Source organism: Grammomys surdaster, unplaced genomic scaffold, assembly GCF_004785775.1.
Source record: "Grammomys surdaster isolate TR1022 unplaced genomic scaffold, NIH_TR_1.0 126176, whole genome shotgun sequence".
In the NCBI taxonomy this organism is placed as follows: Eukaryota; Metazoa; Chordata; class Mammalia; order Rodentia; family Muridae; genus Grammomys; species Grammomys surdaster.
The window spans coordinates 7,630,448-7,646,779 of NW_021620983.1; the positions used below are offsets into that span (position 1 = coordinate 7,630,448).

General features: G+C 37.1%; 1 protein-coding gene across 1 annotated transcript in view; it reads left to right on the forward strand.

Moving 5' to 3' along the window:
- The window catches only part of LOC114612609 (solute carrier organic anion transporter family member 1A4-like), a 42,747-nt gene that overhangs the window by 7,208 nt on the left and 19,207 nt on the right, over nucleotides 1–16,332 (forward strand). Inside the window, exons 3-5 of the mRNA XM_028757588.1 lie at nucleotides 538–670; nucleotides 10,740–10,846; nucleotides 14,706–14,852. Coding sequence (XP_028613421.1) covers nucleotides 538–670; nucleotides 10,740–10,846; nucleotides 14,706–14,852 — 387 coding nt within the window. The remainder of the gene's footprint in view (nucleotides 1–537; nucleotides 671–10,739; nucleotides 10,847–14,705; nucleotides 14,853–16,332) is intronic.

Genomic DNA, 16,332 nt, shown 5'->3' on the forward strand with positions numbered 1-16,332 from the left:
ACAATGAAGCTTTCTACTAAACCACAAAGATGAATTTTGTTTTGAGTCTTTGATTCCCACACTGTAGATCTAAATTGCATAATAAGTTGTAGTTGGAACATTAGGATTTTGAATAGTATTATCTGGTTCAAGGAAAGAAGTGACAGTAGAAGCAGGCATCCAGCTTGCCATATTGAGCAATCAATGTGTTTATAATAGTATGTTTAAAAACATGAACCCATTTCAATCTTCATAAGACAGGCACAGGAGGATAGGGCAGACATGCCATGAAAGCCTACATCTGCTTTTGTATCCTATCACAAGGGGAGGGTAATCCTGAATAGAGATTTTAATATATTCCAGAGTGGAAGAGATCCTTTCTTTAGGATCACAAATAATTTACATATTAAAACAATAGGGAAAATGTCCTAAGCTCCTGTCTCTGTATTCTTAAGGTGGTTGTTAAACAATGAGGCCTAGATTCCCAGTGCTGGAGAGGCTGTTGACTGAAAGTTACTAAAACTTTATTCAAGAAAGCATTCTCATTCCTCCTCCCAGGAACCTTTTTGTTGATTATACCTGTGAGTTATTTTGGAACAAAACTTCACAGACCTATCATGATTGGTTTCGGTTGTATGTTTATGGGCATCGGGTGTTTTATAATCTCGCTGCCTCATTTTTTCATCGGCAGGTGAGTATTCTATTCTTGATGATATTTTAAGTTCAATTTTCACCTACGTGAATTGGGGCTAAGAATTTCCTCTTTTGGAGGAATCGTGCTCTCTCGTATTATTTAAATCTATTGTGGAAATTAGAGTCTTCAGTGTCACAGTATAATTTATGAATCTTGTAGCCTCGGGTCCATTCAAGTTCCCATCCAGTCAATTTATTAAGAGGAGGCTTGAAACACCTCTTTCATGAAGTTGAGATGCATGAACAGATTCTCTGAATCTGTCAATGGTTGTTCTGTCTCCTTCATTAGGACTGTTTAGATACATTGGTCAAAAGATGTCTACAGTGACATAATCATGTGTTACTAAGGGTGATGTTTATTCCCATGTTTATCAAAGCAACCTACACAGAATATTGTAAAAGTGGAATTACATTGATGTATTTATTACCTTCTTCCTGCTTTCTGGGGACAGTTTTCATTCTTTTTCTTTCTTTGCTTGAGTGTCCAGTTCGGTTTTAATTCATTAGTGTTAAGTGATTTGGAATTTTTTCTATTTTTATTAGCTTGACTAGAAATGCTTTCTAACATAGAATCATGCTATTCTTTGTATAGAAATCATTTTTTTACTTTACTTTTATTGATTGCTCATTATTTTTCTATTTGATTGACTTTGTTTGTACCTCTCAATATCTCACAAGTCACTTGCCAACTGTCAGGGCAAACCTCTCTCAACACATATCAGGGTCTTTACAGTGGTCATGGGAATGCACTTGTTGTCTCCTATACCCCTCCTGCTTGTGAACTACCACCTTATATGTCAGCTTAGTGGCTTCTCCTTGGAATTCTCTGTTATTATTTACTACATGAGTTTTTCTTGCCCTCAACTTCTTCTTCACCCTGCCTCCCCATTCTTCATTCTTTCTTATTTCTTTCCTTTTAAGATCTTTTATTTTATGTGCTTAAGTGGTTGAATTGCCTGTTTGTGTATATGTATATATTGCCTGTTTGTGTTCATATGTATGTGTGTGCATTGTATATGTGTCTAGCACACAAAGAGATCAGAAGATGTTGTTAGGATTCTGGAATGGAGTTACAGATGGTTGTTCACTACCAAGTGAGTGCTAGAAAAAAAAATAAAACAAAGGCCCTCTCCAAGAGAACCAAGTGTCCTTAACCACAGAGACATCTCTCTAGTTCCACTTTGATTATCTTAGTTAAAACATGGTCTTAGTATGTAACCCAGGCTTAACTGAAATTTACTATGTAGCTCAAATTTGACTCAAACTCTTGGTGATGCCCTTACTTCAAGTACCAAGTGTTTCTATTCCAAAGATAAGTTATAACAACTACCCTGCCTTGTCTCTTTCTTGCTCTTAATTATTCACTGAGGGAGCATCCTACCCTCTGGTTTGCTGTTTACTCTCCCACCCTTCATTCTGTAGAGAAAAAAAAAAACCTTATAGACTTTAAAGATGTTGTCTCAAAGTTTGTGGATTTTGGAATCAGAATTTGTATTTTAATCCTTGTAACCTTTTTCTCCTTTAGCTTTTAGCTCCACAGGCTTAAACTGATGACTCAATATAAATCCCTTGCCAGCTATCAGATGCCTGCACTCAGAACATTCTATAAAGTTTCTTGTACTCATTTTTTTCCTTCATACAATATTCTTCTCTCCCTTCCCTCCCCTTTTCTGCAACTCCTACTTGGGCTATGGCAACATATGTTCTATTAGTATTTTGCCATCTATATTCTTTATTATTATCATTTTTATTTGATATTTTATTTATTTACATTTCAGATGCCATCCCCTTTTCCCATTCCCCCCACCTATCAATCCCCTATCCCGTCCCTCCCCCTCTTTTTTTGCCTTCATACTGTTTAAATTACATGCAAGTATTAAGGTCAGCTCTAGGTTGAGGAACTAGCAATACATTAGATGCAAATAGTCCAGGATCAAGGAAGACAGTAAACCCAGATAATCAAAGAATATACATAACAAATATTATTGCCATCTTATTTTTTTTAACTTCATGTCTTCTCATCTCTTTCATACTTTCTGGGAGACTTAACTTTGTCATCCAGTCTCTTGAATGGGCATGACACTGGTATTATCATACTTATGAATTTTTATTGTCAAGGACATCTTGCTACCTTGACTATATTTCTGGGGAATCTCTTTTTATTTTGTCAAGAAATCAGTGTCTTTTTCTGTGTGACTCTTTCCTTATGTCACAATTGTCTCTGGCTCCTTAAAGTATAGCATTGTTTGTATTTGACTTTTTGGAGTGTCCCCATAATAGCCTTGGTTATTTGTTCATATCCGAGGGAGAATAACAACATAATGCTACCTGGAAATCTTTATTTTTTTTAGATTTATTTATTTATTATATATGAATACACTGTAGCTGTCTTCAGACACACCAGAAGAGGGCATCAGATCTCATTACAGATGGTTGTGAGCCACCATGTGGTTGCTGGGATTTGAACTCAGGACCTCTGGAAGTGCAGTCAGTGCTCTTAACCACTGAGCCATCTCTCCAGCCCGGAAATCTTTATAATAAGATAGATTTGCTTAATGGCAGTCTTTTTTCTTTTTCAGAATGATAATGCAATAAATGATTGAACATGGACTGGATGATTTTGAATTTTCTCTGAAACCTGAATAGCTTGAATATCTAGGAATAAATTTTCTGCTCTTGTCATAGGGGTAGAAACTTGGCTACCAGCCAGAAGGAAATAGGATCATCACATTTTTCCCAGGATTTAAAATTTTAATGACTCCCCTTTTTGGCATCTGTGTCCTCAGAGTACCTGTTTAGATCTTCTTGCACCTGTGAGCATTTCTACTTGGAGAGAGGGAAGACAAGCCTGAGAATCCAGCTATTCCTTTTTTTTTAATCCACTGTCTTTTTTTGTTTGTTTTTATTGGATGTTTTATTTATTTACAATACAGATGTCTTTCTTTGCCTTTCCCCATTTCCTCTCCCTAGAACCCTGTATCCTATACCCACTCTTCCTTTATGCTTTTATACTATTTTGATTACATGCATGTATTAAGGTCAGATCTAGGTTGAGGGTCTAGCAATACAGTAAATGTAAATATTCAAGGAACAAGCAAGACAATAAACATAAATAGTCAAAGAACAAGCAAGGCATTAAATACAGTTCCTTGGATGCTCTTGTGATCACTGTTTCTAAAGGCTTATGGAATAACCAAAGTATCTGAGCCTACTTCCCTATCCTAGCCCAAGGTCATTTTCATGTCTGAAGCCTATTTCCTTGTTCTAGCATAAAATTTAGATTCCTGACTGAAATTACTTCTTTGTTCTAGCCTAATATTTAGATTCCTGCTTGAGATTACTTCTTTGTTGTAGCCTACAATTTAGATTCCTACCTGAAATTACTTCTTTGTTCTAGTCTAATGTCAAGTTCCTACTTGAAGCCTACTTCCTTGTCCTTGGCCAATGTCATATTCCTGCCAGGCAGCCCATTTCCTAGTCCTTGACCCATGCCAGCTTCTTGCCAAGCAGCCAGCCCCAAAGACTCTCCACCTCCCCCAACTTTTTTATTTCATTAACAAGACTGAGCCTGTCTTAGGTCATTCTGATAAGAATGTCTTCCTCATCTGTCATAGAATATGCATTATCAAAAGCAATGCACTTCTGTCTTAGGTTGGTAAGGCTCGGTGCATAATCTTACCCGTCCTTAGCTTGCCAGCCTGTTAATTTAATAACTCTGTCTGGTGGTCCATTTTCAGGTTCAAGCCATGTACTTTGACTGTGAACATGTTGATATTGTTAAAGATAAGCTTTAGCATGATGGGCAGAAATAAAAGTATTCCCAGGACAAGAAGGGCTAGCCTGATCAAGCTATATATGGCATTCCTGAGGTTTGACAAAAATGGAAATACTGACCTCAGGCCTAGATATTCCTTATGTGCACCTTAACTGTTAAACTTTGCCTTGTGTGCCCTTAGGGTCCTTCATTGGGAATCTCTTCTTGCAGCCTTTCATGGAGGCCTGTGATGTATCTGGTTGCTCTATGCAGCATGTTAGTCATGTTTCCCTGACCTTCTGATTCAGTGGCCATTTGCATATCCACGTCCCAGTCTCAAAATTGCATTGTACTTCAGTTGACTACATTTGCAGTCTCTCATCTACAGTTTTGTCGTAGTTGTTTTACAATTTTTTGTTTGTATGTGTTGTGGTAACAGTGGCAGTATATGTGTGTGATTTCAGATGAGGCCATGAAATAATTCTGAGGAGTCTATTTTCTCTCCTTATTTTGTGGTACCTGAGGTAGAATCTAAGTGGTCAGACTTGCACACAATCATCTTTACCCATGAAGGTATTTGATATCACACATCCTGTTTTTTGTTTTTGTTTTTTTGTTTGTTTGAAATAGAGTTTTGCATAGTTCTAGATCTCCTCAAAATTGCTCTGTAGTTAAGGATATAAGGATATTCATTAACTTTGTTTCTTCTAGTCTTCATTCTCTGAGTTCTGAGAATACAGGTGTTTCTCACTGTACCTAAATTTATTGATTGCTCAGGATCAAATCCTAGATTTTTGAATGACAGACCCCAGCTACCAATTGAGCTTCATCTCCATATCTATATCACTTTATGTTTGAGGAGATGGTCTTCCCTCATTTCATTTGAATCCTTTTATTGCCATTTTAATACCAATTTGGAGAGTAAATGGCCCTTGAATGAACACCTTAATTTTAAGTGGGCATCAAACCAAATGATGGCTGTTTGACTTCTTAGATATTTTTTGAAAGAATTGAAATTTTGTAAATAGAACCTAAAATTTTTTACTTTCTATTTTATTTAATGTTAAGAAAAATGTTACTGATACTTAATGTTAAAATAAAATGTTAACTATATTCAATGTTAAGAGATATTTGTTTATTATTTTGTTTTTTCACCTTCTGCCAAACGTGATAATTCTTTGACACTGATCTGTCCTTATGGGATCATGGGAAGAAAAATTAAGGTATTTGGCCAAAATTCACTAACAACCTCTTTAGAAATTTCTAGACAGTTGTTCAAATGGAAAGTTATTCCGACTTCTGTGCTATATCATGTAGCATAGAAATTGTATTAGCAAGTATAGCTTACTACTAATATAGAATTCAGCAACCCATGTTTTTTTTTTTTTAATCTAGCATAGTTTTAGAAATAAATCCAAAATACTTTTAAATGGAGAGAGACTTAGATGGACACATTTTCTTGTATGTTAGCATTTTGTCATTTTCTTTCTAGGACAATTATCTTCAAGATTAATGTCCATAATTTATTAGCACTTTTGGTTTCATGACACTGTGTTGTTAGGTGATGGATTCTGTCACCTCTCATTATGACATGTGTATTTTTCCTCTGTTGAAATTATTGAAAACATGGAAGAATGATTATTTGAATTCACAGAAAAAGATAGGGATACGCAGAGTGAAATGTTAAAACACAGTCCATGCTATCACCAGTTAGGAACCAGCGGACAGTCTTGGTCTGCTCCCAAACCATTAGACAGTCTGAGACTGCATTTTTCCCTTTTGCCACAGCCTGTCCCACCAAAGTTGTCTCTGCCTCTCCACAGCCTCCAAACAGTTGTCTCCTCCCCACAGCTGGCTGCTGCCAAACTCACACAACACTCCCAGATTTCTGTGGCTAGCTGGGGTGCACTTCTCACAAACCCACACTCTGCTGTGGTTTTCTTTCCCTGGAGCTCAGTCAAGTCTCTGTGAGGGGATCATCACTAGTTTAGAATCAACAGATAACACAATCACTGGATGCAGAACCTATCATCCTAGTTTCACCAACTATTCTAAGTTAGAAACCTTCCAGTGGCAGGTGGATCCACCTAAGAGATTCTGGCATACATTTTTGTCTGACTTGCTCCTGAAGTCCAAAAATGCAATCCTTTCTCCTACTTTTCCTATTCCTCTCTGGACATGGAAGTCCCACCACCTCCTCCTCACACAGTTATTGGTTTCTTGTCCTCTTTATTATCTGATCAATTATGAAAAATCTCCACTACATCTCACCTTTTCTGTCCAATAAAATAAACTTTGCTCTTTTCTCTTATAATTGAGCATAGCTATCATATTTTATAAAGTATAAGATATATCTAACATCCAGTCCATTATCTTTGTCAATAACAAAGAACTCTGTTATCTATTCTAACTTTAAAAAGTTTATAATTCCATATCTGTTATGTCCTGGTTTATTTTGAACACTATCTGAAACCATCATCTCAAATCTGTACCATCTTTCCCAATGCTAAACAGCTTAGTTATGAAATTATAACTAGTCTTCAACCTTGTCAGAAATCTGAGAATGACTAATATTGTCTGAAAATATAGGAACTCTAACACAACTTGCAGAACTGAGACAAATTGTAGAGACAGCTGCCTACCTATACAGCTCCCTGTATCTCAACAAATTGGAGCATCAAATGTGGGGATTTGACCCAGAATTATCTGACAGACCTTGTGGAACAAGAATTATTAAGGGCTAGCTTATTCTGTCTTGGCAGAAATAAGCTGTCAACTATCCTGTAACTTGTGTCCTCTCATGAACAGTACAGGTCTGTAGAAAAAAAAAATAGACAATTTTTGCCCATTGGTTACCTTGCCACAATGTAAAACCTCACCTGTAGGTAGAGATGCTCAGTTTATTCTTTGAATCCAAGAAAAGGGTGTCAAGAGCAGATATGCCTCAACAAATGATAAATAACATCAAATGTCACATTCTGTGGATTTCTGATGATTTTGAAGACCAACTATCTATGCAACTAATCTGGACTGCTGTTCATTAACTATTCTTAGCTATTTCTAATAGAAATAATTTTAAAAACACCCTAACAGTTAACTCAGAGCCATGAATTTTCTTTCTGGCCTTTAACTCATATGTTTAATCATCTCAGATCAGTTTTTAATGGCTGTTATGAAAGGACTAGGTCTAGGCTTTGTATTTTTAATTTTTTTGTATCAAGAGAAAAAATTTATACCAATGAAAATATTGATTATGTATCAAAATAAATTCTGTTCCAATGTAAGAAATTATAACTTCAACTTAGTAACAATTACAAAAATTTCCACCAAATGAGACTATGGCTACACAATAATTTCTAGCTATATCCTCCCAGTTAAATTCTGATCATTTCTAAATTCTCCAGAAAGAATATCCATATCCAACCCCCAAGCCTAGGGAACTTGGATGACAACTCTTCATAACTTCTTCCTGCTAAATATAGGTATTGAGATATCTTGAAGGGGGTCAGGGAAGGTAGGGAAAATGTCAGAGTTCATTAGGCCTTAAGAAAGCCACAGCAATGATTATTATAATCTTTGATGTCTGTATCCTGACTGGATCTGACTGAAAGTCCATGAGATCAGGAGTTTAAGCAGGTCAGTTCAGCATGTCTGATGATGAAACTCACCAAAGCTGTACATATGACAATATACAAATCTCAAAACAAAACTTAAGTATCATCAAGATATCTGTATGGATTGTATTAGTCTATGTACGGACAAGTTAGGATGAAATTCTGCTCCAATCATAAGTCTTCATCCCTGCCATGTGAGGATTGTCACAAAGAATCGTTATCCTTTTGTTTGATTCTCTTGAACCTAGTTCTTCAGGGGGTCTGCTTCTAAAAATCTGATCCAAATAACTCTGGAAGATGTACAGACACTAATCACCTTCTAAAAACACACACAAAAATGTCTTTCTCTCAAATCAGCATACACTTCACCTGGCAACCAGGAACACTTGTAGCTTGACCTCTCTCCCAGAGGAACAATAAAACAACCGCAAAATTCAAAATCACACCCATTTTGATAAATAAAACAATACAAAACAGATGAAATAAACTAAAAAATACAGTATGAAAATAAATAAAATAAATAAAATAAATAAAATAAATAAAAAATACTATTCTTAGGCCTTTTATAATTTGTAATGCCAAGATATTAACCCAAAATTCACGTCGAGCCTGTGTACAAAGAATATGAATATCCTACAGACTAAATTATACCATCTGTCTGTTATGTTCTCTGCCTGGAGCTACAGACTTTTATTAATACAAGTTTATTTGCAGGCAATTATGACTGATGTCTGCTTGGAGCCAGTGAATTTATTTTTCCCTGCACTAGTTCTGAACCATAGGCAAAATTCTCCATGTGATAAGGGTAAAATCTGTATTTTAATCTATTCTAAAAATAAATAGAACAAACCTTAAAATTAATCACACTTCTATTAATTTCTCCCTAAGGAAGCAGGCAGCTTTCACTCTCTGGCTCTCTGACACAGAGCAGCCATCCTGCCTCTTTTCACAGCAGGGGACTTAAGAGCCTGTGAGCACAGTCTGTCTGTTTTCTTTGTTTTAAGGGTCCCCTAGAACCTCCTCCACCCCACACCCCTGCCACTGAGGCATCATGAGACTAATCTCCTCTACCCTTGCCAAGACCAAATCTCTAACTCACAGGCTAAGAATCTTAAATTTCTAGTGGATTCTTGCCTAACACGATGGATCGCCACCTTTTGCATGAAATATTAAAAATCAATCTATGGCTATTGCTGGCTAGGCAGTGGTCAACTGTCTCAGTCTGTTCTGAGACCAGCAGACAGGCCAAGCCCACATTTTTATTTTTATTTTTTTTTTTGCTAAAACCTGTCTCACCAAAGTTGGTTCTGCCTCTTCAGAGCCCCCAAATTGCTGTCTCTTCCTCATGGCCCAGGCACTAAAACCTTGCAACACTCTCAAATTTCCATAGCTAGCTGGGGTGTACTTCTTGCAAACCCATGCTCTACTGTGGTTACGTTTCCCGTTTCCCTGGGGCTCAGTTGAATGTCTGTGAGAAGGAAAACACCACACAATCTTAGTTTAGAATCAAGAGATAACACAATCGCTGGGTGCAGAACCTAGCATCCTAATCTGACCAACTTCTCTAAGTTAGAAATCTTCTGGTGACAGATTCTAGTTGATCCAAAATAACAGCCTGTGGCCTACTTTGTGTCTGCCTTGCTCCTGCAGTCCAAATATGTAGTTCCTTTCTCCTCCTTTCACTCTTTCTGTCTTGGCCTTAAAGTCCCGCCTCCTCTTCACCAAGTTATTGTTTTTTTGTTTTGTCTTCTTTATTATGTAAAAAATTAGGGAAAAATTCCACTCAGGGATACAGATCTGTGAACTCAGAGTAGGTGTCTTGTTTATTGTTGTTTGTATCTCTCTAAAGATTTTATCTCCTTCATTCTACTTAAGTATGTCTCTTTTTTTATTTTTGCTTTTGTTCTTTATCTCACACAAATTATTTCTTGGGAATAGTCATTCAGAAGTCAAGAAAGTTGACATTAGAATATCTGAAATCTATGTTAGCTACATGTAGGGACTTGAAAGATAACTGTAAATAAGTGGCACATTTTTGCTGATTATCAAGTTCTTTTGATGATATTGCCTACCTACTTTTATTCACTTGTTTTTGTGGGTATTTTGGGTTTTGTTTTGTTTTTGTTTTTTGTTTTTTTTTTTTTTTTGAGATAGACTGGCATGAAGCTCAGGTTGGCCTCAACTTGCCACAAAATTGAGACTGGCCTTGTTCTTCTGGATTTGGTATGTCCAGCTTAGAAGTGCTTCAGGGACAGGCATAGGCCTCCACACAAATATATGCAGTTCTGGACTATAAATCTAGAACTACATGTCCAATCTATTGATATAGATTTTTGTTTCTAATCGTTTATTTTCTTATTCATTTGTGTGTGTATGTGTCTGCATGTATGTGCCTTTGTGTGTATGTGTTTACATGTGTATATCAGAGGACTATTTAGGCAGTCATACCTTTCCTTTTACTCTATTGTGGGTTCCAGGGACTGAACTCAGATCATCAGGCTTGTGCAGCAAATGCTTCACCAGCTGCATACTCTTGCTGGTCTTGCTATGCAATTCATAGTTATTAGACTGAATGCCAGTGGAAATGCCTTTTCTGGCTCTGGATGCCCTGTTTTCAGAGAAATAAGAGTCAGTAATCTTCAGTCAGTGCTCTCCTTGCACTCACCTCCTCACAGTGAATGTTTCTTGTGTCCATACAGATATGAATATGAAGCAACGATTTCAACTACAAGCAACTTGTCTTCAAACAGCTTCTTGTGTGTGGAAAACAGATCTCAGACCTTAAAGCCAATGCAAGACCCAACAGGTTGACTCCTGCTTCTCATTGGTTTCACATCAGAGACTCAGGCACAGAATGTTGTTTTATGAAGGGCTTTAATATGATACTGTGTGTAGCAGATATGTAAGAAAAATGAACACAATTCATTTCTCTCTTCAAAGAACGGAAATGTCTATTATCCTAAAATACTATTTCTCCTGAGTTTAAATATACTTACTAAGAATCCTTTGTTTCTTAGGCAACACAACAGAGTTAGTCTCCTGAGGAAAAATAATTTAGAAGGATATGTTTAAACATATTATATAATCTATGTGATTTGTCTATTTGGTTTTCTGTTGCTGTAATAAAACACTGACTAAAAGCAACACAAGGAAGACAAGGTTTACTTGCATTACCAATTATACTCCACCATGAGAGAAGCCAAGGCAGGAACCTGCATGTACAGACCAAAGCAGAGACCACTGAGGAATGCTGCATGCTGGTTTGCTCTTTTGATTTGCTCAGGTATCTCTATTATACAGTTTAGGCTCACCTCCCAAGGGGTGGTACCACCCATAGTACTCTATGTCATCTCCCATTAATTACCTAAGAAGAAAAGGCATCATATACATGCCCGCAGGCCAATATATTAGAGGCAATTCCTTAACTGAGATTCCTTCTTCTTGGGCATCTAAATTTGTGTTAAGTTGACAAAAACTATCCATCAAACTGACTATACAAATAGAAAACAAATAGAAAATGCAGGAAGAAAGAAGCTTCCCTTGATCTGTGATGTATACCATGTGTGAGTGCTTATGTCAAATCTGAAAATTCCTTCCTTATTCAGGAACTTACCTTTGAGTCTCCTTTTTTCTCTTAAACAGAGACATTACTTCAAAGTTCAACCAAACAGTGGGACTTCCCTTATTTCCTGTGGTCTCAGCCCCTGTGATACTGGCTCTAGCCCATTCATATGCTTTTACAAACATAGCCCATACATTTACATCAATGTTATTAAAATCCAGGGGAAATACTCAAGGAAGGAAATCTTTGTTTTCCCTCACAGTTTCAGAGGTTTCATCCTGTGATCATTTGGCCCCATGTTTGTGGACAGAGTATCATGGTGGTGTGAGCCTTGGCTAATACCGCTTTTTAGTTTTTGGTGAGCAGGAAGAATACAAAAGAAGATACAGGAAGTAGTGAGATATAATGTCTGTGACCATGGAACCCTCACTACCAACTTCTTTCAAATAGACTCATCTCTTACCTTTCAGACCTGCTCAAAATGTAAGTTTTATGACTGTATCAACAAATTAATCCTTTTAATATGTCAGAGCCGCGATGGCCTGTCTCTGGACAAGCACTCACAGACACAGCCAGATTCTATGTAAAAATACATACATAGAAATATTGATTACTTCTCTTTTACTCTGATACACATCATGATGAAAAGAACTTATAAAAGGAAAAATTCATTTATATTTATGGTTCTAGAGCAGTGCTTCTCAACATTTCCAATGCTTCGGCCCTTTCATATAGTCCCTTATGTTGGGTTGACCCCAACCATAAAGATATTTTCTTGTTCCTTTATAATGATGAGTTTGCTACTGTTGAGAACCATAGTATAAATACCTGATGGTCTTAGGTCATCCACTTAGGTGACTTAGAGGGAAGAGAAGCAATCATGGCAGCAAAGCATGGTAGGAAGAACAGGAAGCTCAGAGCTCACATCTCAGCTATGAGCATAGGACATAGATAGAGCAACCTGGAAGTAAAGTGAGGCTTTAAGCTCTTGAAGCCTGTCTCCAGTGGCATTCTTCGTAAACTTCTGCAAACAACACCACCAACTGGAGACTAAGAATTTAATACCAGAACCCCTGGGAGACATTTACACTCAAATTTCCACAGTATTCACAGTGCTAGAACATGCTTTGGTTCTAGCACTGGCATCAGGGTACTCACAAGCACGTGTAAGTGCAGGCCTCGGGAATTGGGTGTCCTCTTCTAGACCTCTTGAGCACTTGCTCATGTTTGATGTCCATACACTCATGAAGGTGCACACATTTTCATATCCATTATACAAAATACTTTAAAAGCCACATATGGTAAAAGACCAAGCACATTTTTCTGCATCTGCATCTGACTCAATGGAATCACCTCAAGCCAGAGCATCTCCATTTTATGCTGTATTCATGCCTCAAAAATTAAAGCAGTATCCAAGTCTTGGAATGTCAGTGTTCTCAGGGAATCTATGAAGAAAAATAATTTGAGACTCAATAAGTAGCCATGTCTAGAGCTTCAAACTACAGAAACTTCATAAGCAGAACAAAGTGATTTATGTATGTGTCCATTTTTAAGTTTGTCCTACTCCCTGTACAGAGTTTTATTAACAATGCATATGATCTTATCTTGTCTTATTCCTCAACTAGCAACTAGCTCATAACTTATTTTAACACATTTATTCTATTCTATGTCTACCATGTAGCTTGTAGATACCTCTGACTTCCTCTGAGTTCAGGCAGGCAATATTCACATGCCTGATTATTTTCCAGCACTCATATCTCTTACCTACAGCTTTGTGTCTTTGCTCTAGGCCATTAATTTTTTATTTTATTCAATCAAAGCGTGTCTTAGGCAGGCAAGGAAAAAAAAGAACATCTTCACACAGTGCATATAAACATTATCCCTACAACATGAGACAGTAACCTCCATACTAGCTTACTCACTTCCTGATTAGATGATTACCTCACACTAGAGCTCTCACCTCCTGAACTGACTTTTTGAAAGCCTTCTCTTGTTATTCTTGCATTGCAGTAGAAGATTTAACCTCCCAATATGAAGAACCCCAGAAAAACATTTCAGTCTTCCAGTGGCTGAGACTTTCAGCTTTTGTTTAGAAGAAGATTGAGTATCACCCTGTGATCTCTAGATAGAAGTCCTCATGTCTATCAAAGACAAGAATCTGAATACCTCGAGATGGAAACATTTTGCTAAACTAGGAGTGAATACTTAGTTGTCGTTAGGACATTTATGGGCAATGCTAGCCAGTCCACAGGAGAAGGTACATCATCCTTCAATTCCCTGAAAACATCAGGTCACATCTCCCCTAGGGAGTGGCAGTTCATTTAGTTTAGAACAAACTTGGGAAGTGCCTGCAAACATTCAAAGAGTTCTCTTGCCTTTCAGTTTCATTTGGCCCAGTTTTTCCTATTCTATTGATCACCTGCTACTCCAACTGTTACACTATTTTATTGGTAACAATGATGAAATTTATAGAAAAATATAGATTTCCTATTCAGTCAATATATATAGTTTCTACAAAGTAATTTAGGCCATAGATAATTCAAACTTTCATAAAATTATTGTCTTGGGTATATAAAAACATCATGATATGTCAGAGTCATATATAGATGGATTCTTGTTTTTCATTCCTCAAAGTTTTAGAGGAGATGAATGAGGTAGCACACCTACTAACTAACTGGTTTTTTTGGTTGTTGGAATACTTAGTCCCAGTAGGTAAGGAAAAGTCCTAGAATTTTTTGTTTGTCTATTTCTATAGTATAGTTCTAATAATCAATGAATGGATACTAAATAAAGTCTGAATTGGGAAGATGTATTGATCAATAAAGTCTGAATTGGGAAGATGTATTGATCTATAAAGTCATCTCTCTCACTCAACTGGGAATTAGCTCCATTATAGCACTTACATTCCATTACTAAGTATTCTTTCAAAGTACACAATAGAAGTGAGTCACTGATTCAGAGACAGCATAGTAATATAAGTCCTTGAATGGTCATAGTGGGCTTATGACCTGATAAATGCTTACAAAAACTTTTGAGTCTACTGTCATTAACACTTGGCTATCAAATACTCATGCAGGTTTTTTGTTTGTTTGTTTTAATGCAGAGTGTGTGAAAGAAATTAAATCACTAATGTGGATATATGTACTGGTAGGAAATATTATTCATGGAATTGGTGAAAGTCCCATCATACCCTTGGGTATTTCCTACATAGAAGATTTTGCCAAATCTGAAAGCTCTCCTTTATACATTGGTAAGTTTGAAAAATCAGCCTTGGGATCATTTTTAGGAAAGCAAGTTCTGGGGTAGTAGAAATTTATTATTGATTTGGATGCTTTGTGATTTCCAGATGGTGAGCAGAATGCTAGGGAGGTGTTTGTGATAGTGATTCTGAAGTGCAGCTCTTCATACTTGATGGCTTCTAGTAGGAGTGTGGGCAGAGAAGGACTCTTTTATTTAAGAAGCTTCCATTGGGAGCTTGGCCATGCTCCAGTAAGTAAATGCGCAACACAAATTGAACATGGATTTCCCACTTTGGAGGCGGTCACAGGAGGGAGATATGCTTGAAATGACTGAAACGTGAATGAGAACAAGGTTCATTAAGTGAAACTCCCAAATAATCAATACAAAAGAAAAGGAATAATAATGGAGAAAGTGATCCATGGTGAAGGTCACCTGTCGTACCAGGAGAAAATCATGGTATCAGGAAGCATATGAGAAGAATAAGAGACAGACAATGTAGGGAAGGAAAGAACTCAGTAGGAGATGGAAATCATACAGGAGTCATTGCATAGAGGGCATCAAACAGTAGAGGCTGTTTGCGAGAACAAGGGAGATACGAGGGGTTGGTATTGAGAAGTCAGACACATAAAGGAAAAACTAACACATAAAACTACAGAGAATGAGGACAAGATAGAATATAAAGTGAAGAGAAGGAAGGAAGTTGACATTGTTCATGTCTGGATTTTCTGTGGGTAGCGATGTCACAGGAGAGATTCTGAACTTTGGATACATTGAGAGATGCTAGAGGTAATTTCATAGACGCCAAGTGTCATTGGAAAGGGCCAAGGAAGTTAAAATAACTATAAGATAAGAAAAGTAACCAGGATAACATCAAACAAAAGTCCTGTTATGAGGACACATTCTTTCTATGGAAGGAATTTCCCTAAATGGAGCTTTGATGAAGCTGACATACAAGAAGATCAGTACAATATACACTGCTTTACAAACAGTGTTCATTTCATTTCTGTTGCTGTGAGAAAATATAACTTTGAAGATGAAGGATTTCATTTGGGAAAAGGGGTTAAATTTGGCTTATAATTCTATTATAACAGGGAAGTCACAGTAGCAGGGTTGTGTAACTGCTAATTACACACAAAAGAACAGATAGAATACATGCCTTTTCTGTCTTTGCTTGTGTGGTTCTACTCAGCTGTTTTCTCCACTCTTACACAGTTCAGAACTTCCCTAGAGAACAGTGCTGCCCACAGTGGGCTGGGTCTTCTCATACGAAATATTTAATACTGATATATTTTGTAAAATGTGGTATGATGTGGTGGGAGGGATGCTTTAGTGGGCCCATGCTGAGGCATTTTCCCTTGAGGTATCAGTCATACTAAGAAAAGTCTGCTATGATATGAAGTTTATTTTGGTGAATGGGAACAGGATTGAGAAGGCAGTAGAGGCAGAGAGAGAGAGAGAGAGAGAGAGAGAGAGAGAGAGAGAGAGAGAGA